The sequence below is a fragment of the Fusarium flagelliforme genome (genome assembly GCF_020744385.1).
Source record: "Fusarium flagelliforme strain FIESC 12 MPI-CAGE-AA-0113 chromosome Unknown B0J16scaffold_2, whole genome shotgun sequence".
In the NCBI taxonomy this organism is placed as follows: Eukaryota; Fungi; Ascomycota; class Sordariomycetes; order Hypocreales; family Nectriaceae; genus Fusarium; species Fusarium flagelliforme.
The window spans coordinates 5175140-5198868 of NW_025763504.1; the positions used below are offsets into that span (position 1 = coordinate 5175140).

Below are 23729 nucleotides of genomic sequence, written 5' to 3' on the forward strand. Positions count from 1 at the left end.
AACATACATTCTCACTGTTAATGCTGACTCTAAAACAGCGATGATGCGGCTCAAGAGTTTGGGTGGAAGGCTGGATCTGCCTATCTCCTTGATAGTACCTAGAAGGTATAGATTGGATGGATGAAGCGCCAGGCAGGCAGCTACGGTGGGTGCTGAGTGCTGACCTTGTAACGTAACCCGGGCATTTGTTACAGCGAAGCGGCACGGCGGGGTAGATCAGGTAGGTAGAGTTTCTATACTTTTCAATTCAATTTTGTTATCAATACCTAATCTCTACATGCAGCTCATACTTTTTGAAAGTTTAAACCCATTAAGGTATAAGATTATTGTTCGATGCAATCTGAAAATTAACCGGAAAAGAAAGAAAGAAAAAGAATAAAAGAAACGAAAAAGCATATAATACTACTGCACTGCCCCCGAAAACGAGGCTGCACAGCACAGCTGTGAAGCATCAGTGCCAGATGGAGCCGCTTTAGGCGCTCAAGACTCCGCTCTGTACACCTGGACTGGCTTGGCTCTGCCCGCGTCATTGCCTTTGGAGTCGGGTGGGCTCTAACTGACTTGACTTTAGTTAGGTAGGTAGTTTCCCGTCCACGTCGGATCTGCCCTGTGCTTGCTTGTTATTAACCTGCTAATAAAGGCTCCCTTCTCTCTTCTCCGTTCTCGTTCCCGTTCCCCTCCTTCATTCACTACGCCGTCCTTGATTCACGGTCTCTCCTACAGTCTAGTACAACCATGGTCAGAACAGCCAACACTCTCCTCACCAGAATAGTCGCTTTATACTCAATCGTCAATCCTACTTCAATCTTATCTTCTCTCTCGTACAATCCGCCAGAATCATAATTCGATCTGTCGCATCGCAAAACAAACCTTCACCACACAATACGATAAAACACACCACACCACAACAGGCTTGTTTGACTGTATTGTCGTCTCGTCTCGTCCCATCTCAATCGGTCCACACTGCATACTCCTTTTTTGTGATAAAGTACCCGAAGAAATGAGTGAGACACCATCTCAACCTACGACAACTCCTGCTCGTCGCCGGAATGGCCGTAACGGCCGTCCTGCAGCTCAGAAGGCCTATGCCTCCGAGAACGACGTTGCCACTATTGATCCCGCGCGATATGATCGTGCGCCACGCACTCCTCAGAAAGGAGCTGGCACCGATACTCCCATGAGCCACAACAACTCGAAACAGCGAACTCGAAACGGCAGTCACAACAATAACAACAAGCATCGTGGCAAAAATGGCCCTCACTCACCTGAGTCTGCTCGCCCTGGCCGTCAGACACCTCCGCATCAATCTTCTTCTATGAAATCCATTTCCGCCTTCGCTGGTGCCACTTTCCATGCCTCTCCTGCGCCATCAGCATTGCCTCTTCCCAGCTTTGTGTCTCGACCATTGACTGAGTCGCCCAGTGTCAGTAAGACATCACGGGATATCATCCAGGAGCCTTCTCCTCCGACTGACACCGAGGCGCCAACCCCCTTGCGTCAGACTTCGTCAGGCGTCCAGGAATCTCCTCTTGATTTCATGTTCCGTGCCCACCGCCAAGAGAAGGAACGTCAACGCAGTGATAGCACTGGCAGCTTCCGTCCTTCAGGCCTGGTTCATGAATCGCCCTCGGTGCAGTCTCCCTTCGGGCCGGGCAGTGTTACAAAGCCGGCAACTCTTCCCCAGACAGCCCGCACCCAATCTAAGGTTCAATCCGGTGGCATCGACAGTGCGGAACTGGATGGAACTCCAGGCCGACCTATGGGACCAGCCTTCTCGACGCCCTATGGGGAACGTATTCGAGCTGCTCGTTCCAACTCTGCGCGGTCGCCCGCTGACCTGTCCCCTCACCAATCTCGAACCAACCTCGAACCGGAAGATCCTACCGAGGCTCTAAAGAAATTTCTCTTCAGTGGAAACGGCACGACTGTATCCCATTCTGTTCCGAATGGATTCGCGCCCGCTCCTCCCGCCCACCAATACGATCGTGCTAGACACGCTCCAACTGAGCCAGCTCCTTTTGAGGGTCGCTCAAACAACCTCCAGGCCATGGAAAACGATCTCCGCCGTATTCTCAAATTGGACTTGGGCAGCCCCTCTCCTTCAGGCGCGGACCAACGTCTTTTCTCTTAAGACTCAATGTCTTTGGGTGCTTCGTACTTCGGCGTTTTCATTACTCTCTTCTGCATATGTTTTTTCGACTGCCGGCAGTCCACAGACGGCATCAACGGAACGTGATATTTGGCGACACGGATTTTCATATTCAGGGGTAAAGCGGCATTGTCTCTGAACTTTGGCGTTATCAGAGAATCGAAGACATATTCGGAAGGACTGTTGATTGGGTCAGGCTTTTTTGCGATTCAGCTATTGGTACCTCGGAGTCATCTATGTGATTTTTATCTGCACTTTCGGACTCTTTGCCTTGCACGGGAGTTAGGTCACGACCGCGGAAATGTTTATATCAAAGGGGGATCATAGGGGAACAGGTGGATGTATATTGGGATGTGCAACTTGTATCATGACGAATCATCTTCTTTTCCGACTGGTTTCTGATGATACCCAAGAGCTTTTTGTCTCTCTTTTCGGTCTTATTGCAAGCGAAGCGGCATGAGGATGATCAACGTGGTAACGACTAGGAAATGTTTCTCATTTCCAACGTCTAGATAGCTATGACTACGCTCGTTAAATATATCTTTCATTGATGATCATTGGAAAACTAGGTTTATTCGAGAACTAGTGTTTAGTTGATGGTACATAATGTTGAGACTACCTATCCTGAGTACTAAAGATCGTAGCTCTAGCAAGACGAGCACATGCGTCGCTATTATGAAGTGCGGATTGATTTTCCCAACTCTTCGACACACCGTAACGATTTTATCAACGAGACGGAGATCGATGGTACGCAACAGTGGGATGGTAGCAAGACGGATACAGACAGGATGAGATCACATGGTCCATTCATAACATATTATTTTATCCTAGCTGCGTTCACATAAATTACGCACACCTAGCTCAGCCAGTACAACACACAATACTCAGCAACTCCAGTAGATGCCTCAACGTTCAAGTAAGTAAAAAAACACAGTCTAGTCAGCGCCAATGAGATGCTTAGGCAAGAATGTCCAGATAGTACCAAGTGTACCCAAAATAGCAAAGATGACGAGGAGTACAGCAGACATAATCCTCTCCCGCAAAGACACATCCTGCCAGTACAGCTTCAGATAGAATGAGATAGGCAGGATGATAGAGATGAGGGTGCAAAGAGCAGCACCGAGGAATGCACAGACGGAGTCGAAGGCCGGGAAGACGATAGAGATGAACAGCAGGAGAATGACCACAAAGACTCGGACAAGCATTCGGACCGCCTTGGTGACAAGAACAGATGATTGAGTGGGCTGGCTGTGAGGTTGTTCGTGATGGTGATGATGTTCGTGAACACCACAAATGACATCCAAGGTTGTGATAATGGGACGGGCGTTAAGAGGGATCTTGGTCAGAGGAATGATAGCGATGAAGATGCACATAATAATCTTCAACGCATCAGGATAGCCTTTGGACTTCAGAATATTAGAAGTAATGGCATCCTTGATGCCATCACCGAACATGAGCAGACCAATCACGGCCAGGCATGTGTCCACCAGATACTGCGCAAATTAGACAAGCCTACAACTTGAGTATCACTTGAAAACTTACAGAGAAAGAGAAGGTGATGTTAACAGCCTTGCCCCATTTGTACGGGTGGCGCATGTCACGGTAAATCTATAACATCTCAGTTCCGATATCTCTAACAAATAACATGTAACATACCGATGGAAACACAGAGTGAGCACCCCAGGGACTGGCAAGAAGACCATACGCAAGGGGAACGGCCAGCCAATTCTCAGGGAAAAGGTAAGTCGTCGCCGGTTCTCGGAGCGAACCAGGATAGTTGGGCTTGTAGAAGCCATCGATAATAACAATTACAACAACTAGAGCACGTTAGTATATTAACGGGGTTCAACGCCGAGCTTGTGTACTTACTGCAAAACGTGGAAAAGATACCGATAACGCTGGTGTAACTCAACAGGCGCAAAGGCAATGCATTCAGCACCAACACCAAGCCAGAAGCTACAACCTTCCAAGTGTTGACAGTTGCAATGCCTGGAAGTAGAAGGCTCAGAGAATCGGCAAAGAGGATCACCAAAGCGACACAAGCTGCTATCAACTCAAGACTGAAAAGTGCAGAGACGATCACTCGAGCACGAGTACCGAAGGAGATGTACGCCAGGTCGGAATATGTGATGAGACTAGGATCAAAGTTCATGCATTTGGCCAACAGCTTGCCTGTGTAGGAAGTGACAGCAGCTGTGAAAGTGAGGAGAAATAGGCCGGTGATCCAGCCCGTCATCTGAAAGGCCAGCGGAAGACTCAGTAGCCCAACGCCAATAAGAGCGTTGATGGAGTTGAAGACGGACTGAGGAAGAGTACTTTGACCCTCGACAGCAAGGACAACTTTGTTACCCTGCTTGACCTCTTTGACAAGAATAGGCTGGTGCTCGCCATGCGCTGCGTCTTCGCCTTCCTCTCCATCTTCGTCCGCTACACCCCAACCACTTCCTTCACTGAAGGAAATACGGTGGCGCGTGTTTCTTTCCATGGTCCCAAAGGGCGAAGAGTCCCGGAACGAGCCATAGCTGCCAACGATATCAGGGGCCGCAAGATGTGGCGGAACAGCAAAGATGCTTGATCGGGGCGATCCAACGATGGACGAATCGCCTGCCTCAACATCAAGCAGCGGTTTTGTTTCGTCGTCGCGACGGGATGTCCTCATTGCTCTTGGAGACGACTCAATTGCTGAGCTGGATTCGCCGTTGGCCTGAGAAGACGATGCTTCCAAGTGTTGGCGCAAAAGACCGGATTGCGGTTGCGACGATCCCGGAACATGGCTGCGACTGTACTGAAGATCTTCTGCGTCTTGGTCGGGCGCAAGAACAAAACTCGGTCGACGAGGAATAACTTCATGGAATCCCGCGGCTCGCTGCCAACTCCTGGCAAAGGATCGGAAGCTGTTGACGCCGCCAATGTCGGCAATAGCAGCCAATTGGTAGGTAATAGAGGAACTGCGCGAGTTAGACGTGGATATTTTATAATGGATTTGGTTGGACCATACCGTCGCCGTCTTGAGAAGCCCCCTTCGTTGCCATTTTCAGCATCGTCATTGTCGTCGTCGACGAGAGCCTGTTCGCGTTCAAGCATGCTCTCGGTCACGCTTTCTCCCGGCGAAGCACCGCCCTCGTAGTCATCCCAACTCGTAGGATTCCGCGCCGCAGACATTGTGATTGTGAATTGCCGCCAATTTCACGTCTGACTTGGGTTGGTTTGATTATCGTCGTGTCGTCTCGTTGTTCTTTTTGGAGCCTAATATGAACTTCTGAGTTATCTCAATTGACCTCTTCTTGGTCGGCCAGGTATGGATGGTTGGGGTGGCGAAGGCTGCAGAAAAAAATGGAAAGTTGGATGGATGGTCGCAAACAAGGTCAGCGATGCAATGGAAGACAGGGTTTGCAGACTCGGCAAAATTGAGGTATCACCAGTCCTCGACGAGCGAGTTGAGCAATTGCAAAAGAAGACAAGAGACAGAGAGAGAGGGCAGACTCGGCTCAGGGTCATATGGCACGCGGCTCAACTTGGATAAATATGTTACTACCTAAGGTAGGTTTGGTTTGGTATAGCGAGTGACAGAAAGTGGGCGCGCACCAGCACCAGCACGAGAAGGACATGACGCTTATCGCAGCCAAGAATAGCTCGAGAGCGCCTGTGCCCTGTGCACGCGATAGCCGATGGATGGTCAACGACTCCGACTCCTCCTTTGTTGGCTTCAGTTTGGATCTTGATTTTGATCTTGATCTCAGGCTTGTAATTGGGTTGGCAGGGTCGAGCCCACAGGGGTTACTGATACAAAGAGCTGTTCAGCAGAGCAACCATGATAAGACGTTTGACTAAACATGCAGTAAGAGATCCTCTCAATCTCCAGGACCCTACGCTACCGCCAAGGAGACTAGTCTCATGTAGTCTGCTTTTGCAGTTGAAGGAGGGGAGGGAGGGTGACTTGACGTTTGGCTCTAGAGCTGAACTGCGCGAACTGAACTGCCGGAGAATACAAGTGATTGATAGGACATATGCAGTAACTGTATGTGTGGTCAGACTAACAAACGTCTACGCCAAACTTTAGACTAAATCTGCGTAGGACAACAGACAAAACAGTCTCGTCTCACCTCGACCGCAAGCCATTGAGTATCATGAAAACTGCCAGAGTCAGGGTACTATGGCACAGCGGTTGTACCCGCTTCAATGCAGTCCAGACATTGCCTCGTCGCACTGAACCCCACCTGCAATTCGAATCTTTGTGCAGCTCCAACAGGCCTTACGGGTTATGGCCTTGTTTTAGTTTAGGCATGGGGTCATAGGCGATGGTACGTGGAGACGAGACTAGGGGCTCACGAGACCACTCTCAAGGCAATAGCTAATAGGAATATTGGCTACAGTTTGTTCCAAAGGGTTGTGCGGGCGTAATAGGCTTGGTTGTCAGTGGAATTAGAAAGAAAAATGAAGAGTAGAGAAGTGAAGAGATATCATGCATGCATGACTGTTATTCTGATGTCAGAGCCTGGGGTTGGGATTGGATACGGGAACTGAAGACATGCATGCGGGCAGGCAAGCAAGGCAGAGGCTCCTTCCCCTACTTCACCTTACCCATCAATGAATGGCCCAAAATCCACGACAGATTCAGCCTATGTCTTGCATGGGCATGACAATCGAATGCTCACCATGGACCATAGAAACTGGAATATGATCCAAAAACAACTCGTCCTTCACTAAACTCCACAAAATACTCCCGTTGCCTGACACTAACTGACTACTAAGGTATCTTCATGGGCTAGGTATATTAGTAGTTAAACTCAAATCATACTAATCCCTTATCTTATCGCAACCACTGTAAAAGTTGCTTTCCACATGCTTTAGCTTCATTCATCACAACTTCAACGTCACTCCTTCAGCCTCAAGCATCGCTATCTGCCTCTCTCGGCCGAATTCCGGACTTACACAATCAATTCTAAAACTCTTATTACCAATAATGAGCACAAATATTCCACCTCCACCTCCATCATGACAACTCCCCCCGATACCGCTCTCTTGACCTCCACAAGCCAATCACTGGCTCCTAACCTCACCATCCTGAATGCCTTCGCCCACCGTCACAAGAACCAACATTCTCGCACGCACTGGTGGCCCTCCTTCTCTATCCTTCGCCGTGCTTCCCAGAAGCTTTCCCAAGACCTCGTCTCGCGCCCCAAAAAGACCAAGTCTAGCAATGCGAAACGCGACAACCACCCTGCTCTCGTCCGTGCAAAATGGATGATGCGCCATGTAATCCCTTCTGCCTTTTTGTAAGTCAAATCCTTCCCTCTTGTTTTTCACCATATGCGACCTTTATCGCTGACCGCGCATTTGTGTCCCATGCAGCACCTTGTCGCAACTAGCAGCCGATAATCAACATGCGCCTTTGGGTCTCCTCCTCCTCTCAGTCCTCGCTCGTATCAACACCCTACTATCCCACCTCGTTCCTCCCGAGCATGATCATGACCACGAATCTGTATCAACAACTGTTGTAAAGTCAGCAAGCTCAGGACCAGGCAAGCTTGACTCGCTCAACTCCACAACGCAAACGATAGCACCTGAGGCGCCTGGTTCTGAAACGGATATGGGCGTAGCGGTTTCACGTGAAGAGCTTTTGTCATCGCAGAAGAATATAAACAAGCCAAAATCGAAATCAGACATGCCACCGAAAGACCACAAAGTGAAGGAACTTAAACACAAGACTGTACGCAAAAGTATACCAGAGGCAGTGTTGGAAGACGGCGCCAAAGATAAACCGAAGAAGAAAAAGAAAAAAGGCGGCGATGCATTTTCGAGTCTATTCGGTTCGTTATAGAAACATCGAATTCATTTATGTTGGAACATGTCAGGATATGCTGCGAATGAAATCACGACAGAAATTAGTGGAACAAGACGGTTGGAATCGGTGATTTTCATTATTGATTTTCATAATAACACATTGCGCAACAATCAAAGGTTAAAAGTATTGTGCTAGCGGCGTACCGGCATACCCTTCGTCTATCCTGCACAAAGCAAGAACAGGTATGCCCTCCAAATTCTTCCCATCCTTATGCGCCTCTGACCGTCCTTCGAGCTGTGAGATTGCGCTGGTGGAGCGGCCCTGCTGTCTGGTACCCAAAAAACAGAAATATTTGTCGCTCACTCTGGCCGGCCACCATTTGATGTAAAGATATCCCCTCATCGTCTTTCCAATATTCATTGAAAACCCCAAGCATAGATCTTTTCTCCCACCTTCTTTCGTTCTCGAGTTGCAGCGTCTAAAAGGCAACCCACTGAGCCGGTTCCTTGTTTAGTCAAGAGAAAGGGCGGTATGACCAGATACGAGCCTTCATGTCACCAGAACCGGTGGCAAAGTATCGGCCTTGAGGACTTGGCGCAACAGAGATAACAGAGTTCTTGTGGCCTTGCAGCATGAGTTGCGTAGTGCCTGTGCGGGGGTCCCAAAACTGTACTCCACGGTCCTTCGAGCCGGAAAGCACCCAGTTGGTATCAGGAGTAAGAGCCACCGACAGGACAAAGTCCCGGTGACCCTCGAATGTCTTGACACACTTACCACCCTTAGGGCCGGGTTGGTTGCCTTGTCGAGGAGTGCTGAGCTCCCACATCTTGATCGTCCTGTCAAGACTGCCGGAAACAAGATCTTTACCGCTTGGGGAGAACGCAACGGAGTAGACACTGTCCTTGTGGCCGTCAGGACCTTCAAGACGCTCAACAAGGAAACCGGAGTGGATATCCCAAACACGCACGCTCTTGTCAAGAGAGCCGGCGGCGACAAATTGGGTGTCGGGAGAAATAGCAACAGTCGTCACACCATCCTCTATGGTGAGCGTAAGAGTATTAGTGCCTTGCTCAATATCCCACAGACGAACTGTCCTATCGCCACTGCCAGAGGCGATCGTGCGACCGTCACGTGCAAAGTCCAGTGAGTAAATATCTTGCTCGTGACCTGAGAAGTGGTTTCGAATAGTTCTGGTTTGGATATCCCAGACCTGTATAGCATTAGTGTCATTATTGCTTGATGATTTAGTGATGTACTTACTCTAATTAACTTGTCTTCGGCGCCAGTAGCCAGGTAACGGCCATCAGGACTGAAGCAAACACTACGAATGTAGAGATCGGCACTCATATCAGAGGCATTGTGGTCCTCGAGCACACAAACCTTTTCTCCGGTCTGCACATCGAAGATTTGAGCCGATCGATTGCAACCAGTTGCAACATATTTGCCGTCGTGACTGAATCTCACACAGCAAACCACACTCTCATGGTTCAACGAGTGGACGAGGTCGACATCGAGAACGCGTTGCACTTGGGGGTTGAAGATGGCATACCAATCATTTCCCGTCTTCTTGTTGTGGGGGGCGACGTTGTCAACTTCGAGATCACCGAGTGAGTTTCCAACGGCAGAGGCGTGAGGGCCAGCCATTCGAGGGTGGTCGGGAGTTGGGTGGCTAACTTGGGGCGATGCCGCGGATCCGGGATAAGGCACCGGTGTGTTGATCTGAGGAGTTGCAGGCCCGCCTACAGCGCCGGGAGGGCGGCCGATACCCCTCCTACCAGGACCGGGAGAAGCAGTGCTCTGGGGCTGAGGTCCCATTCCGTTCGAAACAGGGCCAGGAGGATAGTTCTGAGAGTAAGGGGCTTGCTGCGCATTGGGGTGAGGAGGGACCGGCAAGCCAGGAGGCCCCTGGCTCATCTGGTGCTGAGGTCCCAATGGCTGTTCTTGAGGAGGAGCATGACCCTGCTGGGATTGCTGCGGCTGTTGCGCGCCCTGAGGCTGACCCTGCTGGCTCTGCTGCTGACCTTGCTGTGGAGGTGCAAGACCTCCCTGACTGCCACCAGCCATGATGCCGCTGAAAAGACCATTACCAGGGGCGATTGAGGGTGGCTGTTGAGAGGGAGCAGCATGCTGGGGCGGTCCGGGCATGCCACCCTGAAGTCCGCCCTTTCTAGCAGCATCGAGTTGATGTCGCAGGGCACTGATCTCGTCCTCGTACCTGCAGATGGAGAGGTTAATCGATGTCCGTTATCATCACTAAGACACAGGCAACTTACTTCTGCTTCAGACCCAGATGAGTCTGCTCCATCTGGTAAACCTTCTCACGGACCATTTGCATTTCGCTAACTTGCGCAGCAACTAAAGATACACATGTGTTAGCTGGAGCGAAAGAAATAACGCGATGTACACGTCAAGGTGCAAGTAGTAGACCTACTCTGATGCTCGTAGTTTTCAGTCGCGCGCATTTGGGTCTCGAATTCAACTCGAATCTGTTCGAGCAATTCGTTCAAACGGGTCGAATTGCCCTGGGGACCGGCCCCCATGGCGCGATGCGGATACATCGACATTGCGCAAGGTGGGTCTCGGCGACTGGGAGTTTAATAGGACTCGTTGAGACGAAAGGTGTAATGATCGCAGTCGATGCGTGGTGCGTTCGGTGCGGTCGAGGTGTTGGCGCGTGCCAGTCAAGTCGGTGACAGCGCGAGGCTGGGTGTCAGGGCAAGCAAGCTGATGACAACTACAGCTAAACGAGGCAGACGCGACAGCTAGGCGTTAAAATGCAGCTGTTAAGAATGCGTGTAATTAAAAGCCCTTGATGGGCAAAGGCCGGTGAAGATATTCGTCTGGGGTTCGCGACGGGAGGGCCAGAAGTATCGTTGGGTTGACGATAGGAGTAAGAACAAATTAAGCGTGATGATGTTTTGATGGAAGAGGAAAAGAGAAGAAAAAAAGAGAGGCCCGGCCGAGGAGGAAGCGGGTTGGTAACTAAGTGCTAGAGGGAAAGCATGGGTTCCAGTGGATTGCAGCTCTTCACGCAGCACGGCCCGGGGGGAGTGGGGTCGCGATCCATTTAAGTGGAGATAAATTCACCGGTACGTACCAGACTTTAACGCACAGACGCATTGGAATATCAGCCTCGAATCCGTCAGGGGTTTTTGTATGGTGGGTCCACGCTACCTGATGGGCGTGGATGTCCGGCGGCGGCTGCCCTGAGCTGGGCTGTGGCTTGAGATGACCACCTACAGAGGAGATAGAAAGTTACAATTACGCCTGTCACTCGGGTCTGCACGCCCTCTCCTGCTGTACCTACTGCACTGAGATTGAGGGGGTGGTGAGGTACCTAGGTGGTGGTGTTGTTGATGTTTTCCCGCGCACGCCCCCTTTTTTTTTCACTTTCCTTCCTTTTCCTTGGTGTTTCTCTTCCTCCCTGTCGTAATCATCCAAAATGGTAGTGGCTTCCTGTCTACTACGAACCTTCTCTCACCAGGCTCTTCTGAAGCTTGCTACCAAACAGTATTATACCCACATCTTAAAGCCAGCACGTGGCTCTAGGTTCGGGGATGAGTTGCCCAGAGAATTCGTGAGGGTCTAAGTTTTTATGATGTAACCGTTTCGAACCATTAATCAAGAATTTGACCGAGCAGGATGACTCCAACGCTATCATAACTCTTTACCGTTACTTCAAGACAGACGACGATCATTAACTTCCTTGCGCATTGGCCACCTCCGCTGGATATATGGATATATGTATGCAGCCGAAGAATATCTCAATGTTCTTTAGCTACTAACTCATAGAATGGCCTGAATACACACACATTTCTGAAAACAAACTACTCTGTGTCACCAGAAATTGCAAGGCAAGCTTGCTACTATGGATATAAGTCTACGATTAGTTCGCGCGCCATCATCATATCCGATGAGACCCTCGGCTCCATCACAAGAGACGTACCCTGTACCTGTACTTGGACTTGTACTAGACGAGACACTGGAGAACCATGCGGGATGGTTTTTTTTAAGTTTAGCTCTTTCGAGCTTGCAACAACCCTTTCCCACCACATGCTGATGTCCCTTTAGCTTAGGGAGACTCCTCCGGACCAATTGGGGTCGCTGGTCTTACGTTGACTTGCATGGTTATATCACACACATCATATCAACAGAGCCGCGCCACCACAAAGTGACAAGTCTCGTCGAATTGATCAGTTTTGTACGACATTTGTGTGACATTTAGATGGATGGTGACTGGTGCCACATACCCAGCCCTCTCGCCAAAACAAGTTAAAGGTTGTGGTTGTCAAGGACCAAGAGTTGCGAGTGGATGGCGTTGATAGTGATGATGAGTAGCATTGCTGATGCCAGGTAATACTGTATGAGAGTCCGCAGTACACAATTATTCACAAAATGGATCGAGCAAAGTGAAGAGGCAAATCTCACGACTCAGGGTGGTTGCAGAGTTTGTGATTAGTCCTATAATACTGACTCGAGATACAAATCAGCAACGCACACCTATCACTACTTGATAGACAAAAAATGCGGCAACAAATTTCATGTGAAAAGGAACAGACGCAGTGACTGCTATGAAAAGCGGCATGTATAGTATTGGGACGTATTTGGGATACCAACCCCCTGCCTTTGATGATGCTTACAAGCTTGCTGTGGTCACGTCTGTTATTTGTCCGCAGTTCAAGATCGAGGTTCTATGGTGCAACAGCACCACTGCACCAACTTCAATACTACCAGGCAGGGTAACCAGTGGTTCCCGCACAAGATGATGAAATTTGAGGCTGTATTCCTGTTGACTGAGCTCGTTGGTTGGATTTTTAACAGGCGGGCTGGTAATGTTGCTGGGGCACTGATGGAAACAATCAGAAAAGTGTGGGAATCTAATTTAGGTCTGGAGAGACGTGTGAAGCGGCTGACGAGCCACATGTATTGTATTGTAAGACGGAGAATTATCAGGGTCCCCAGATGTTCAGCGAGGTATTCTCTTATACCCGAAATCATGGCTCGTAATCCCGTGTTTAAACCGTAGCTTAGTCTAAATCCTGGCTCCCGCATCAAACGATGTCAGGCCAGTAGTATTATAGCGGCGCTGTACCTGCCTGAGCTGCAGTATCTTCAGGGTTTCCCCAGCGTATTCGTTTCCGTATCCCGAAGTTTAATGGATCGATAAGCCATCAGCTATGTGTGATCTCAACTCATGATGTTTTACCTCAATACCGTGCTGTGATCCGCTGTCGCGCATTATGGACTGGTCACTCTAACCTTTCGCGATGGACGTTGAGGCTCAACATATCAACTCAGAACAAGATGATGATGAATTTCGCCAATTTTATTGCGGTAAAAGTGTACATGTCTTATTGGCTTCTGCTTAGAGTCGCGCTTGGAACTCAGAATCGTTCGATATCTCGTCTTCGTGATATCGGGTAATAAACAGTCTTCGATACACAGGGTTAGAAAGTGGGGCACCAGGTTCAGTTGGCAAATTCCATTGGTTGACAAACTCCCGGGCCCTGAGAAGCCGGAACATACCACATCGACCAACATCGACGACGACTTTGGGCGATTGACCCCTGTTCTTCTTTGATGGATGGATCAGAACGCCTGTAATTGTACTTCGATATTTGCCCTCAGTATCTAAATACGTGCATTAGTTTACCAAGAAGACATCATTGCCCGGGTGCCCTCGGAACTCATCATGCGATTTTCTTCTTCCATCTGGCCAACCATTCAGTGTTTAACAGATCCCATGTCTGGCAATTTGCTCCTAATAAAAACTATGTGTATTCGTATTGAAAGGTAGCTAGGTAGGTAACCCCCATGTATTTGGTGTAGTCCCATAGAATTCAATGACAAGGACCCTGCTTGTCGTCTTGTCCAGGAGCTCGTTCTATCGTACGTCTTTCATCATAAGATGGCTTCAGAAGCTCTCTCATCCCAGCTCTTCAATTGGTTCAATCCAGCTCTCAGGACCCTTTTTGGAACCCCACTGCGCGATACATCCCTGATAGTAAATATCCGCCCCGCCTCGCAAGCCGCCGACGACCCCCTTGTAGTATCAGACTATATGATTTCCTTTCCTATGATCGATTCAATGATAAATGAAGACAAGGCCCGCACGTAAATCAAGATGTAGTTCTCGTTCCTCAGTCTTACTGGGTTTAGCAGTTTCGTGTTTGTCTATGGGATTGTTCACTTACACCAGCTCAACCCAACCGCACCACTTATAAGAGTCGACCTTCGCTCATTTATTGCCTATTTTTCTGGTTCATCCTGACAGACCCAATTACCTACCATGGACGTCGTCCTAGAGGTCGTCGACACCTTCGTTGCCGATTATGCATATGCCTACTTTTATCCCAAGCGTCCAGCTCCCTATGACTTCCCGTCACCATCAAACACAACCGATACATCAGCCAAAGCCTTTTCAACATGGAATTACAAACCAGCTACACAGTTCCTCACCATGGAACCACCAGAACAAGCGTACATGAGCGCATGGGATCGCGATAACCCTTTTCGTCAAGCTCTTACACTATATCTCATCACTTGGTATGTGCCGATACTCACACTGTTGATCATCTCAACTCACATATGCGATCAGGATCTTTGGCCTTCTTGTTTACTTCATTGTTGCAACGCTCTCATACATCTTCATTTTCGATAAGCGTACCTTTGAGCATCCGAGATTCATAAAGAACCAGGTCCGCCTTGAGATCATCGCGGCCAACAAGGCCATGCCAGTCATGGCCATTATCACAGCACCATTTTTCCTCCTCGAAGTCCGCGGCTACGGAAAACTTTACGACACCACTGAAGATGGACCTGGGCTGTGGTACGACTTTTTGCAGTTCCCGCTGTTTCTCCTATTCACAGACTTCTGCATCTACTGGGCTCATCGCTGGCTTCATCATCGCCTGGTCTACAAGTATCTGCACAAACTTCACCACAAGTGGATTATGCCCACCCCCTTTGCCAGCCATGCCTTCCACCCCCTCGATGGCTTCACCCAGTCGTTGCCTTATCACATCTTCCCTTTCATATTCCCACTTCAGAAGATGGCATATGTTGCGCTCTTTGTGTTCGTCAACCTGTGGTCTGTCATGATTCACGACGGCGAGTATCTCACCAACAACCCTGTGGTCAACGGCGCGGCATGCCACTCGCTTCACCACTCTCGCTTTGAGGTCAACTATGGTCAATTCTTCACTGCCTTTGACCGTATGGGCGGCACATACCGCATGCCTGAACAGTGGATGTTCGAGCGTGATATGAAGATGTCTGAGGGTCGCTGGAAGAAGGAGATCGAGAAGGTCGACGAGCTCATTGAGGAGATTGAAGGCAGCGACAATCGCACATACACGGACAATGCGCCTAGCATGAAAAAGACTCAATAAGTGCGCGGGTGGCTGATATGTGGTCCTCGCTAATGTGATGGCACACCGCATTGGGACGACTGTAGAGTTGATAACCTTTGACGTCCCTGTCACGGAATGACCTTGGCGTCTGCAGCAATGATGCATGTCGATGCCCGTTGCCATTCCGCTCAGATGATGTTGTGAGCTCGTTGGCTCATGATCAATGATTTCGGTACATAAATTTTGATCTTTGTAATGTTCTCACTCAGTTATGGCGTTTGGCGGAAACCACGATGATTTAAATAATCCTTTGAATAAGTGAACAAACGAAGCTAGGAAAAAGAAACTACAGTAGTTGGTCGAGGAGAAAGAATCTGCCTCAGAGAATAATAAAACTTCGCATTCCACCTAAACTCCTTGCCTGAAAGGTCGAGGTGACTGCAGGCCGCTGTTAACAAAATAAAAGAAAACCATTTATGGAATCAATCCAACAAACGCTACCGGTGCATATAAAAGCAAGTCGAAAAGCATGATGAAAGAAAAGGGCCAAAAAGTCGAGAGGAATAGGAAATTGCATCTGGTGTGCCAACGTAAGGTTGTTTCTGTTTCTCAAGTCAAACTGAATGTAGTTTGGACAAGTTTCGTATATGATTTTTAATAGACGCTCGTAGCATCAGGACCCGTGAAGGAATAACGAGGATTGCGTTTGTAATCGGATATCGTCGTAATGCGCTTAGTGTAGTGCCGACTTCGTCCATCTATGCGACTCTTAAGAGAAGCTCACGAACTTCGGATCTCTCGGCAGACCATCGGCGCCAATACCGTTGGCCTTAAATCGGTTCTCCATGTAGACCTTTCTCGCCTGGTCAAAGTTCATCCTTCTCTTCTTCATAATGGCCAGGACCTCGGCCTTGGCTGCATCGTCGAGACCGGCGCGTGAATCGCCAGACTCGACGTTTCCTGACAAATCAAAGGTGGTGCTGGACAGACCGGCCTCGATGTCGCCCGCGAAACTGCTAGGAAGTCGGGAGTAGATATAGTCGGCGCCGGGGAGTCGGGGTCGCATATGTTGGACGAGAGGGAGCCAGTGGGCGCGGGTGAAGAAGAGGACCGTGGCGAGGACGATGGTGAAGAAGGAGACGGAGTAGAGAAGGTAGGACATGATGGGCGGATGGGTTTTGTATTAAGAGAAATGGCGTATGGTATGTGACGATCGAGTACAATTCAAGGCGTAATGGTGAAAGATAAAAAGAGACTGAAATGATCGGGTACAAATGAGAGAATAGCCAGGCCGGAGAAGTCGCAGGCGAGCGAAAGAGTTCAAAGAACAAGCGTCAAAGTGGCATGATAGACGCCTCTTGCTCCTGGTCGAGTTTTAGACCGGTCTATTGAGTCGCGAAATGGAGAGTTTAGTGTTGGTTGAGGTTTTCCACCTTCCGCAAGATCCGGATTTGAACAAGTCCAACCTTGTTCCCTTTGTCTGTGGAATGAGGATGGAGATAGGGAAGCAAATGGGATTAGCCTGGAGGTTTGGATGGCACTGGCTGCTGACGTGACTCTGTACCTTTAGTTAGTCTACGGGCTCCCTCCTCTCCCAATCAATCAAGCCACGCGTATTTGCTTGGCATAGGCACATGAACACGCAAGTTAATACGAACAAATGAAAGGGAATTATGGTATTATCGAAGACTCTATCTATGTCGAAAAGATGTATTCTTGCCGATAGACCATATGTATGCACGATTGATAGCAGCTTTGCTTGACTTACAGCACCTATTCAGATGACATCAGGGGTTATTCGCTTCCAGTTCTGACTGGACTCTCACGTCGCATGTAAGGGAACCAATTAACGATCTCGACTTCAAAGGTTACGCTAATCCATATTTGGAGCCCTAGGCGAGCCCACTTGCACACACAACTCAATTAACTTCCATATCGACAGTTTCACAGTCACTTCTCGATTTTGCTCGACGACGACTTCCCGCTTCATTCTCCCCGGTCAATTTTCACGCCAAAACCTCAATCACAATGTCTACCGCTCAGGAGCTCTCCAACATCTCCTCGGACCTGATCTGGGAGATCGTCCGTGAGTCTCCCTTTCCCTGGGCGAATTTTTGATTTTTTTAGAGACAGCCAACGACTATGCGCTTTATCATGTTGGGATCAATTGCTGAAACGTTTTTTGCGATCGCGCAGGTGACAACAACTGCTACTCTGCCAAGAGCAAGAAGAACGGTGGTGTCCAGTTCTCCCGAGACCCCCTCAACCTGATCAACAAGAGCTCCCGCAAGGTATGATTCTATTTTGAAGGTTGATCCTTATCGAAGCAATATTCGAGGGGTCAACCATGGAAGGTCGATCATGTGGACTAACTCGCTTTGCAGCACTCCGGCTTCGTCAACGACAAGGTACGACTACGGCAATCGCGACGAGAACGTCTCGACTTGATGAACGAAAGCTAAACAGTTAATCGACAGGCCATCGGTATCTCCGCTGGTGAGAAGGGTGCCGTTGTTGTCACCACCAAGAAGGCTCAGCCCAACAAGCCCGCTGAGAACCTCACCAAGACCACCTACAGCGGCTCCAAGAGCAACCGCAAGTGAGTATTGACTGCATACAACACCATTGTGTTGCACTTGTTCAACATATAAGTGAACTCAGCTGACAACGAACTTCTTCCTTCAGGACCTACCAGGCCGTTGCCAACCAGGCTGCCAAGAACTCTTACCGTGCTGACCTCCGCTCCGCTGCCGTCGAGCGCGCTTCCGCCATCAAGCAGTCTCACAAGCCCGTCAAGGCTGAGCCCGAGCAGAAGCTCCGTGGCAACAAGGCCAAGAAGGCCGCCGCTGCTTCCGAGGAGAACTAAGCTACAAGATGCAAAGATAGAAAGGGATTGTGAATAAGGCTAGGGTATGAAGCTAGGGAGGTGCTGCATAGCTGACTCTTGATGAGAAAAGGGATTATCAGAGTGGGCAAAGCACATGAACCGAGGTCTCTGGGTCATTCACGGCTGGAGTTATTGAGCTCAAAATGAATGAATATTCCGTCGGCGATATCGTTGGCAACTCAAAAGTTTGTTCCCCGACTGAAATGTGTATATGTGATTGTATTAGAAAACTCTGTCATCCGGCGCTCTACTTCACTTGCAAAATCTATTGTATAGTGCTTAATATTGCTTGGTGACGCAGAAACTCTTAGTTTCATCCAATCATCGAATGCAAGACCATCCCGATAAATTTCGACAAACCCGAGTTCATTTCTTGCTTGTCGCATCTTTCGAAGCTCACGATTGTCTCTGGATATACAAGTGCGGTACGGCAGATGTCGGGTCATGACTTCGGTACCACGAGATACCGAGGATCATGCCAAGTATCAGGCCGCCGAGGATGCTCATGAAAGAAAATAAAGACGTCACTGTGCCGGATGAGTCCGGAGCAATAATGAGCAAATCAAGAAGACCAAATATCGGGATATCTTGGTCCTTATGCAGCCGTAAGTCGGAAGTCGTTTGTTGACCTAGACGCAGATCAATCTCCAGACCGAGGTGTATGTTCGCCTTATGGTTGGTTAGTAGACTTGCAATAGGCGGGAGCCAGTTACGGAAGTTATAACATGGAAGCTCCCGTCTGCAATAAACAGTGTCCGGCGGCGACGTAGTGTGAGATATTGTACTGAAGCCCAGATATTACAGTGCAATAGAGACTCTTGTCAGCGCCAGCATCGGAAAAGATCGAAAGTTGCTTGTTGCGATACTATGGAAGATACCATGCGTCTCACCTGGCTTGCAAATAGGTTTATAGTGAGTAGAAGTACAGCAAATCAGTCAGCCATAAAGGTTGTAGAGACGTATTGCGATATTTCCATATTTGGCAATTGAGGAGGGACCAGCCGCCCCCTCATCTTTGTGACTTTAAGGCTTTAGCAGCATTCAAAGCGGCCATTAGGTCTGAACAAGCGAGAACTGCTTATAAGTAAATAGCATTGGCTACTTGTCGAGAAGTAGTAGATAGAAAAGAAGAAAGAATCACCGCAACTTGATTGCGCAATGCGTGGGGTTTACAAAATAGGATGACCAACAAATATATTCATTCACATCAAATCGTCTGGAGTTTGACCGGACAATTTGAGTTTGGATTTGGTGCGCTCATCGGAGTTGAGTCGGGGTGAAGGCCGTTCTATCGCTCTCACCTCGGGGTTGTGACGATCGCCCGGTCACTTGTCCACTGGTACTGTACCTAGGTAATGCTGCTATGGATGATTGCTATTGGAGGGGAAGCTTTGGTCCCTGGATACTGGAGAAAGATCCCCACGGGCTGAGGGTTTACAGTACATTGGATTTTGGGTTCCAGAAGCGAACCATATCGAGGTTTCACGGAGACTGGTTCTGGACAGATGGGACTGCTCTGAAACGGACGAGGGGGGATTCTATCTTTGGAGTGGCAGGGTCTCCCGCTGATTGTCATGATGGATGTCTCATCAGTAGCGTTTATAAGGAGCCCAGTAGAGTAACTGATGAGCTCCAAAAGTCTAGGACGCTTGCGCACAACCCCCCCGCGCAAAGCCTCACGCCAAGTGTCCCGCCAGGTCTGTCACAACTGGCGCGGATCGTCAATGCGAATCACAGTTCAGTTGGCGGACGAGAGGGGAGGATTCAAAGGGTGAATGGAAATCCATGATGGTGGAGGTGCAGAATATCATGAGGATTACATACATCCATTAAAACACTACCCCGCCTCGTGTACAGCGGTGGATAGTATTGAGAGGGTATCTAACGTAATTGTTCAAAATACAAACTCATGATAGAGAGTAATGACAAGCCTGGCGAAAGAGAGGCGAGATGAGGATGCCGCGCCTCTTGGTCCACCCGGTTCAATAGGTCTGGCAATGGGCAGTGGGTTCTGGATTTGTGGATGATGCCCCTCTCCTCCTGTGTTGATGATAGCCATCGACCCTTGTAAGCGCAACGAGCCCCTCCTTGAAGGAAAACACCCCCACTAGAGCTTTCACAGCTCCTGTTACTTTTCCCCTCCCCGCTCAACATCCATCCAGCCATAGCGTCGCAGTCGCACATGCTTGTGCTGGAGATAGATCTCAGTAGAGTGCATGGCTTGTGAAGATTTCGGACATGTAAATTCGAAGGGAACACACCAGCTCCGTCAATCGCCGTAGAGTTTCCCATCAAGTCGGACCAGGTTCTTAAGTAAATTCGCCATAGTATGGTGGATAGCACAGTAGGCATACCTCTTTGTATCCTAGGGACCCATTGGAACAATTTACCTCCCCCGTGTCTCAAGAGGGTACCCTTTTGATGAACTAGTAGGGTGCGGCATGTATCGCCGTGGTGGTTGCCGCAGCGCTGTAATGTACCGTACTGCACCAGTCATCGCTACTACCTGTGCTAAGGCAAGTCAAGGTTTCTCCCTCCGCGGGTATTAACCAACCTCGACCTCGACCTCGACCTAGACTTTTCTTCCTACCTGCGACATACATATTTTAACCCTCCTCCCACCTCTGAACACAGCTTCTGTCCTTCTCACTCTTCCATCTCAACATCTCTTCTTTCTTCACACGCATCCCCTGTCTCGTCTTGCTCGAGCTACCTTCTTTCTTTCTAAACTATATATCCACTTATACACTCAGTCAAGATGGTTAAGGCTGGTACGTACGGACGGCGTCTCACCCACCCCGCTTCACCTTGATGCTTGCGATCTTTGTGATCTCTATTCTGTTTGCGCTTCGTATTGTCTTGAAGCGCCGAAATTAACGTGCTCTCAGTTGTCGCTGGCGCCTCTGGTGGCATTGGCCAGGTATGTACCGCTTTGCTCTCTTGAAAGTCAGAATTGCGCAAGCTAACGATGATGGATTATAGCCCCTCTCTCTCCTCCTCAAGACCTCCCCTCACATTGACGAGCTCGCCCTGTACGATGTCGTCAACACTCCCGGTGTCGCTACCGATCTCTCTCACATCTCCTCCCGCGCCGTAAGTCGACCCCGGACTTTCCCCAGTCGAACATGCATAATTCCCTTCCACCGAGACGAACTATTTGCTCACACCCTTTGCAGAAGACCACTGGCTACCTTCCCGCCAATGATGGCGCTAAGGCTGCCTTCAAGGACGCTGACATTATTGTCATCCCCGCTGGCATTCCTCGTATGTGAAGCTCCTACGGTACCCCGGACATCCGGTGTTGAACCCCGCGTGTCCGACCCCGGAACCCCTCCCCAATTTTAAACTCGACTGACCACTTCCCCCGCATAGGCAAGCCTGGTATGACCCGCGACGATCTCTTTAACATCAATGCTGGCATCGTTAAGGGTCTGATCGAGGTCGCTGCTGAGGTTGCCCCCAAGGCTTTCATCCTCGTCATCTCCAACCCCGTCAACTCTACCGTTCCCATTTCTGCCGAGGTTCTCAAGGCTAAGGGCGTCTTCAACCCTCAGCGTCTCTTTGGTGTCACCACTCTCGACATCGTCCGTGCTGAGACCTTCGTCGCTGAGATTGTTGGCAAGGCCAATCCCCAGGAGCTGAACATCCCCGTCATTGGTGGACACTCTGGCGAGACCATTGTCCCCCTCATCAGCAAGGCCTCGCCTGCAGTTCAGATTCCTGACGACAAGTACGATGCTCTCGTGAACCGAATTCAGTTCGGTGGTGACGAGGTTGTCAAGGCCAAGGACGGTGCTGGTTCCGCCACTCTGTCCATGGCCTATGCTGGTTTCCGGTAGGTGACTCATAGAACTTTTATGATTTGACACAGCAATTGACGTGGTACAGATTCGCTGAGAAGGTTCTCCGTGCCGTCAAGGGTGAGAAGGGCCTTGTCGAGCCCAGCTATGTCTACCTTCCCGGAGTTCCCGGAGGTGAGGCTATCGCCAAGGAAACTGGCAACGACTTCTTCTCCGTTCCTATTGAGCTAGGCGTAAGTCGTCTATCCTTAACTTCTAGATCTGTAAAACTTGCTAACATCGCATAGCCCAACGGTGCTGAGAAGGCCATCAACCCTCTGGAGGGCATTACCGAGAAGGAGAAGGCTCTGCTGGCCAAGGCCAACGAGGGCCTCCAGGGCAACATTAGCAAGGGTGTCAGCTTTGTCCACAACCCTCCCCAAAAGTGAATATCCCCTATTTGATATGTTTTCTAATACCCAGTAAGAGGCTTCGCAGAGGAAGCAAGGACATTCTTCGAGAGGCCCATAGCTATGGCAATAGACCTAGTAATTTGAGTCATGAGCACGTTTGCTGATGGTATGATTTTGCGCAGGCTGTGAAATGTTCCGGGCGATTATTTACGGTCGATGTCTTTATAGCCCCGATATTGGATCTGGGGACTGCTTCAGGTATGATTGGAGTTTTGGTCAAGGGTTGATCTACACAACGGCGATGTTCAGCTCTTATGTGTTCATGACGCTCGATAGTCGGAAACTGGCGTGTTGTGCCCGAACTTGAAAAAAAGAAGGGTATCATGATATTATAGCTAGGCACACAGCTCTCCTAGGGCTTGTTTGGTATGGTCTTAATTTGAAACACGGCTCCCGGCAATTCGTTGATTTCGGCTTGTACACTTGTGTTGATTCCAAGAGCAGCTAACGCGCCCCTTACGATACCACATGGGAACCATAGAAACTGTGACACAAAGTCAGCAAACCAAGACAAATGTGTGACGATGAAGGCATTCTATATCATACCGGTTGAGCGCGGACGATTGCGTGACCACCAGCTTCTGTACTCATGCGGGAGAAGGGTCGGAAGACGTTGTCAGTCAAGACGTATACTCCCTGCTCCAACGTTAGCGTGATACTCCATATGATACATATGCGTCGAACGCTTACTCTGTGGTTTGTCTTGAGGTTATCAATGTTCTTGCCGAACACCAGCGTCCATAAATCTTTGCAGAGGAACTTGATGACGTCGAGTGTATCGTTGAATCGTGGTCGATCTCTCGAAAACCTAGTGCCGTCAGTCATCATGGCGCAAACACCTCGAGCATTGATGCACACCTTTCTACAAGACCCTGTCCAACTCTATAACCCAGCATCTCCAGACGGTAGTGTACCGCATCCATATCCTCCTCTTCATCCTTTCTTGTTGCAGCGCCGGCCATTATTCCAGCGGCGTTGGAGCTGACCGCATGACTGGTAGAAGCAGTATCTGCAGGTGTATTATTCTGTTCTGAGGCGATAGAATCCCGATCGTGAGTGACGCGATAAGCCAGTGGCACAAGCTCAATAAGGAGGAAATCTAAACAGGAGGAGCTGAGGAAGTTGGCGGATGGATCGCTCGAGTTGAAAGGAGGCATGACTGGTTCAAAAGACATGATGGGCGGTTCGATTGGACGTTCGAATATGGTATTAATGAATTACAATGGATGGCATTCGTTATTTGATCCCGGGTAGAGGAATGCGCAAGTCTTTGTGGGTGCTAATGAGGGATGTCGGTGTCGGCG

The 23729-nt window shown here is 49.4% G+C and overlaps 9 protein-coding genes across 9 annotated transcripts; 5 read left to right on the plus strand and 4 right to left on the minus strand.

Moving 5' to 3' along the window:
* The first annotated feature begins 586 nt into the window (after window positions 1–586).
* B0J16DRAFT_78513 (uncharacterized protein) lies at window positions 587–2290 on the plus strand. The gene has a single exon (XM_046134471.1). The coding sequence runs from the start codon at window positions 1001–1003 to the stop codon at window positions 2129–2131; it is 1131 nt and encodes a 376-aa protein (XP_045987333.1). The 5' UTR covers window positions 587–1000; the 3' UTR covers window positions 2132–2290.
* Window positions 2291–3039: 749 nt separating this feature from the next.
* On the minus strand, window positions 3040–5635 carry B0J16DRAFT_78601 (transmembrane amino acid transporter protein-domain-containing protein). Its single transcript, XM_046134474.1, has 5 exons — window positions 5148–5635; window positions 4019–5097; window positions 3806–3966; window positions 3692–3757; window positions 3040–3642 (listed from the first exon to the last, which is right to left on the minus strand). Exons 1-5 carry the CDS (start codon window positions 5309–5311, stop codon window positions 3085–3087), a joined length of 2028 nt encoding a protein of 675 aa, XP_045987334.1. The 5' UTR covers window positions 5312–5635; the 3' UTR covers window positions 3040–3084.
* Window positions 5636–6831: 1196 nt separating this feature from the next.
* Window positions 6832–8047, plus strand: B0J16DRAFT_412022 (uncharacterized protein). The gene is made up of 2 exons (XM_046133269.1): window positions 6832–7425; window positions 7502–8047. The coding sequence occupies exons 1-2, from the start codon at window positions 7145–7147 to the stop codon at window positions 7968–7970; spliced, it is 750 nt and encodes a 249-aa protein (XP_045987335.1). The 5' UTR covers window positions 6832–7144; the 3' UTR covers window positions 7971–8047.
* Window positions 8048–10949, minus strand: B0J16DRAFT_335232 (WD40-repeat-containing domain protein). Its single transcript, XM_046127046.1, has 4 exons — window positions 10366–10949; window positions 10208–10289; window positions 9195–10149; window positions 8048–9144 (listed from the first exon to the last, which is right to left on the minus strand). Exons 1-4 carry the CDS (start codon window positions 10496–10498, stop codon window positions 8449–8451), a joined length of 1866 nt encoding a protein of 621 aa, XP_045987336.1. The 5' UTR covers window positions 10499–10949; the 3' UTR covers window positions 8048–8448.
* Window positions 10950–14138: 3189 nt separating this feature from the next.
* B0J16DRAFT_78723 (uncharacterized protein) lies at window positions 14139–15753 on the plus strand. The gene is made up of 2 exons (XM_046134476.1): window positions 14139–14480; window positions 14533–15753. The coding sequence occupies exons 1-2, from the start codon at window positions 14224–14226 to the stop codon at window positions 15323–15325; spliced, it is 1050 nt and encodes a 349-aa protein (XP_045987337.1). The 5' UTR covers window positions 14139–14223; the 3' UTR covers window positions 15326–15753.
* B0J16DRAFT_78673 (uncharacterized protein) lies at window positions 15630–16652 on the minus strand. The gene has a single exon (XM_046134475.1). The coding sequence runs from the start codon at window positions 16446–16448 to the stop codon at window positions 16056–16058; it is 393 nt and encodes a 130-aa protein (XP_045987338.1). The 5' UTR covers window positions 16449–16652; the 3' UTR covers window positions 15630–16055.
* A 350-nt stretch (window positions 16653–17002) lies between these two features.
* Window positions 17003–18447, plus strand: B0J16DRAFT_335238 (ribosomal L28e protein family-domain-containing protein). The gene is made up of 6 exons (XM_046127047.1): window positions 17003–17119; window positions 17183–17372; window positions 17483–17577; window positions 17671–17694; window positions 17764–17885; window positions 17972–18447. Exons 2-6 carry the CDS (start codon window positions 17315–17317, stop codon window positions 18150–18152), a joined length of 480 nt encoding a protein of 159 aa, XP_045987339.1. The 5' UTR covers window positions 17003–17119; window positions 17183–17314; the 3' UTR covers window positions 18153–18447.
* A 2246-nt stretch (window positions 18448–20693) lies between these two features.
* B0J16DRAFT_78784 (lactate/malate dehydrogenase) lies at window positions 20694–22456 on the plus strand. Its single transcript, XM_046134477.1, has 7 exons — window positions 20694–20944; window positions 21062–21093; window positions 21156–21266; window positions 21350–21437; window positions 21546–22008; window positions 22062–22206; window positions 22261–22456. Exons 1-7 carry the CDS (start codon window positions 20932–20934, stop codon window positions 22399–22401), a joined length of 993 nt encoding a protein of 330 aa, XP_045987340.1. The 5' UTR covers window positions 20694–20931; the 3' UTR covers window positions 22402–22456.
* A 321-nt stretch (window positions 22457–22777) lies between these two features.
* Window positions 22778–23600, minus strand: B0J16DRAFT_381313 (transport protein particle component; the record flags this gene model as incomplete). Its single annotated transcript, XM_046131144.1, has 4 exons — window positions 22778–22909; window positions 22972–23061; window positions 23116–23233; window positions 23284–23600. The coding sequence occupies 4 exons, from the start codon at window positions 23598–23600 to the stop codon at window positions 22778–22780; spliced, it is 657 nt and encodes a 218-aa protein (XP_045987341.1).
* Window positions 23601–23729: the final 129 nt, after the last annotated feature.

What these genes read in the sequence shown, in the direction of transcription:
- B0J16DRAFT_335238 (XM_046127047.1), top strand. Translation starts at nt 17,315, where the DNA reads ATGTCTACCGCTCAGGAGCTCTCCAACATCTCCTCGGACCTGATCTGG. An exon ending in TCAACAAGAGCTCCCGCAAG is followed by an intron (nt 17,578 to 17,670) that starts GTATGATTCTAT and finishes CTCGCTTTGCAG; the next exon opens with CACTCCGGCTTCGTCAACGA. An exon ending in GGCTCCAAGAGCAACCGCAA is followed by an intron (nt 17,886 to 17,971) that starts GTGAGTATTGAC and finishes TTCTTCCTTCAG; the next exon opens with GACCTACCAGGCCGTTGCCA.
- B0J16DRAFT_78673 (XM_046134475.1), bottom strand. Translation starts at nt 16,448, where the DNA reads ATGTCCTACCTTCTCTACTCCGTCTCCTTCTTCACCATCGTCCTCGCC.
- B0J16DRAFT_412022 (XM_046133269.1), top strand. Translation starts at nt 7,145, where the DNA reads ATGACAACTCCCCCCGATACCGCTCTCTTGACCTCCACAAGCCAATCA. An exon ending in GTAATCCCTTCTGCCTTTTT is followed by an intron (nt 7,426 to 7,501) that starts GTAAGTCAAATC and finishes TGTCCCATGCAG; the next exon opens with CACCTTGTCGCAACTAGCAG.
- B0J16DRAFT_335232 (XM_046127046.1), bottom strand. Translation starts at nt 10,498, where the DNA reads ATGTCGATGTATCCGCATCGCGCCATGGGGGCCGGTCCCCAGGGCAAT. An exon ending in TGAAAACTACGAGCATCAGA is followed by an intron (nt 10,290 to 10,365) that starts GTAGGTCTACTA and finishes GTGTATCTTTAG; the next exon opens with TTGCTGCGCAAGTTAGCGAA. An exon ending in CCGAAGACAAGTTAATTAGA is followed by an intron (nt 9,145 to 9,194) that starts GTAAGTACATCA and finishes AATGCTATACAG; the next exon opens with GTCTGGGATATCCAAACCAG.
- B0J16DRAFT_78601 (XM_046134474.1), bottom strand. Translation starts at nt 5,311, where the DNA reads ATGTCTGCGGCGCGGAATCCTACGAGTTGGGATGACTACGAGGGCGGT. An exon ending in TATCTTTTCCACGTTTTGCA is followed by an intron (nt 3,967 to 4,018) that starts GTAAGTACACAA and finishes AACGTGCTCTAG; the next exon opens with TTGTTGTAATTGTTATTATC. An exon ending in CTCACTCTGTGTTTCCATCG is followed by an intron (nt 3,758 to 3,805) that starts GTATGTTACATG and finishes GAGATGTTATAG; the next exon opens with ATTTACCGTGACATGCGCCA.
- B0J16DRAFT_78513 (XM_046134471.1), top strand. Translation starts at nt 1,001, where the DNA reads ATGAGTGAGACACCATCTCAACCTACGACAACTCCTGCTCGTCGCCGG.
- B0J16DRAFT_78784 (XM_046134477.1), top strand. An exon ending in ATGGCCTATGCTGGTTTCCG is followed by an intron (nt 22,009 to 22,061) that starts GTAGGTGACTCA and finishes GACGTGGTACAG; the next exon opens with ATTCGCTGAGAAGGTTCTCC. An exon ending in CCGTTCCTATTGAGCTAGGC is followed by an intron (nt 22,207 to 22,260) that starts GTAAGTCGTCTA and finishes AACATCGCATAG; the next exon opens with CCCAACGGTGCTGAGAAGGC.
- B0J16DRAFT_78723 (XM_046134476.1), top strand. Translation starts at nt 14,224, where the DNA reads ATGGACGTCGTCCTAGAGGTCGTCGACACCTTCGTTGCCGATTATGCA. An exon ending in ACACTATATCTCATCACTTG is followed by an intron (nt 14,481 to 14,532) that starts GTATGTGCCGAT and finishes ATATGCGATCAG; the next exon opens with GATCTTTGGCCTTCTTGTTT.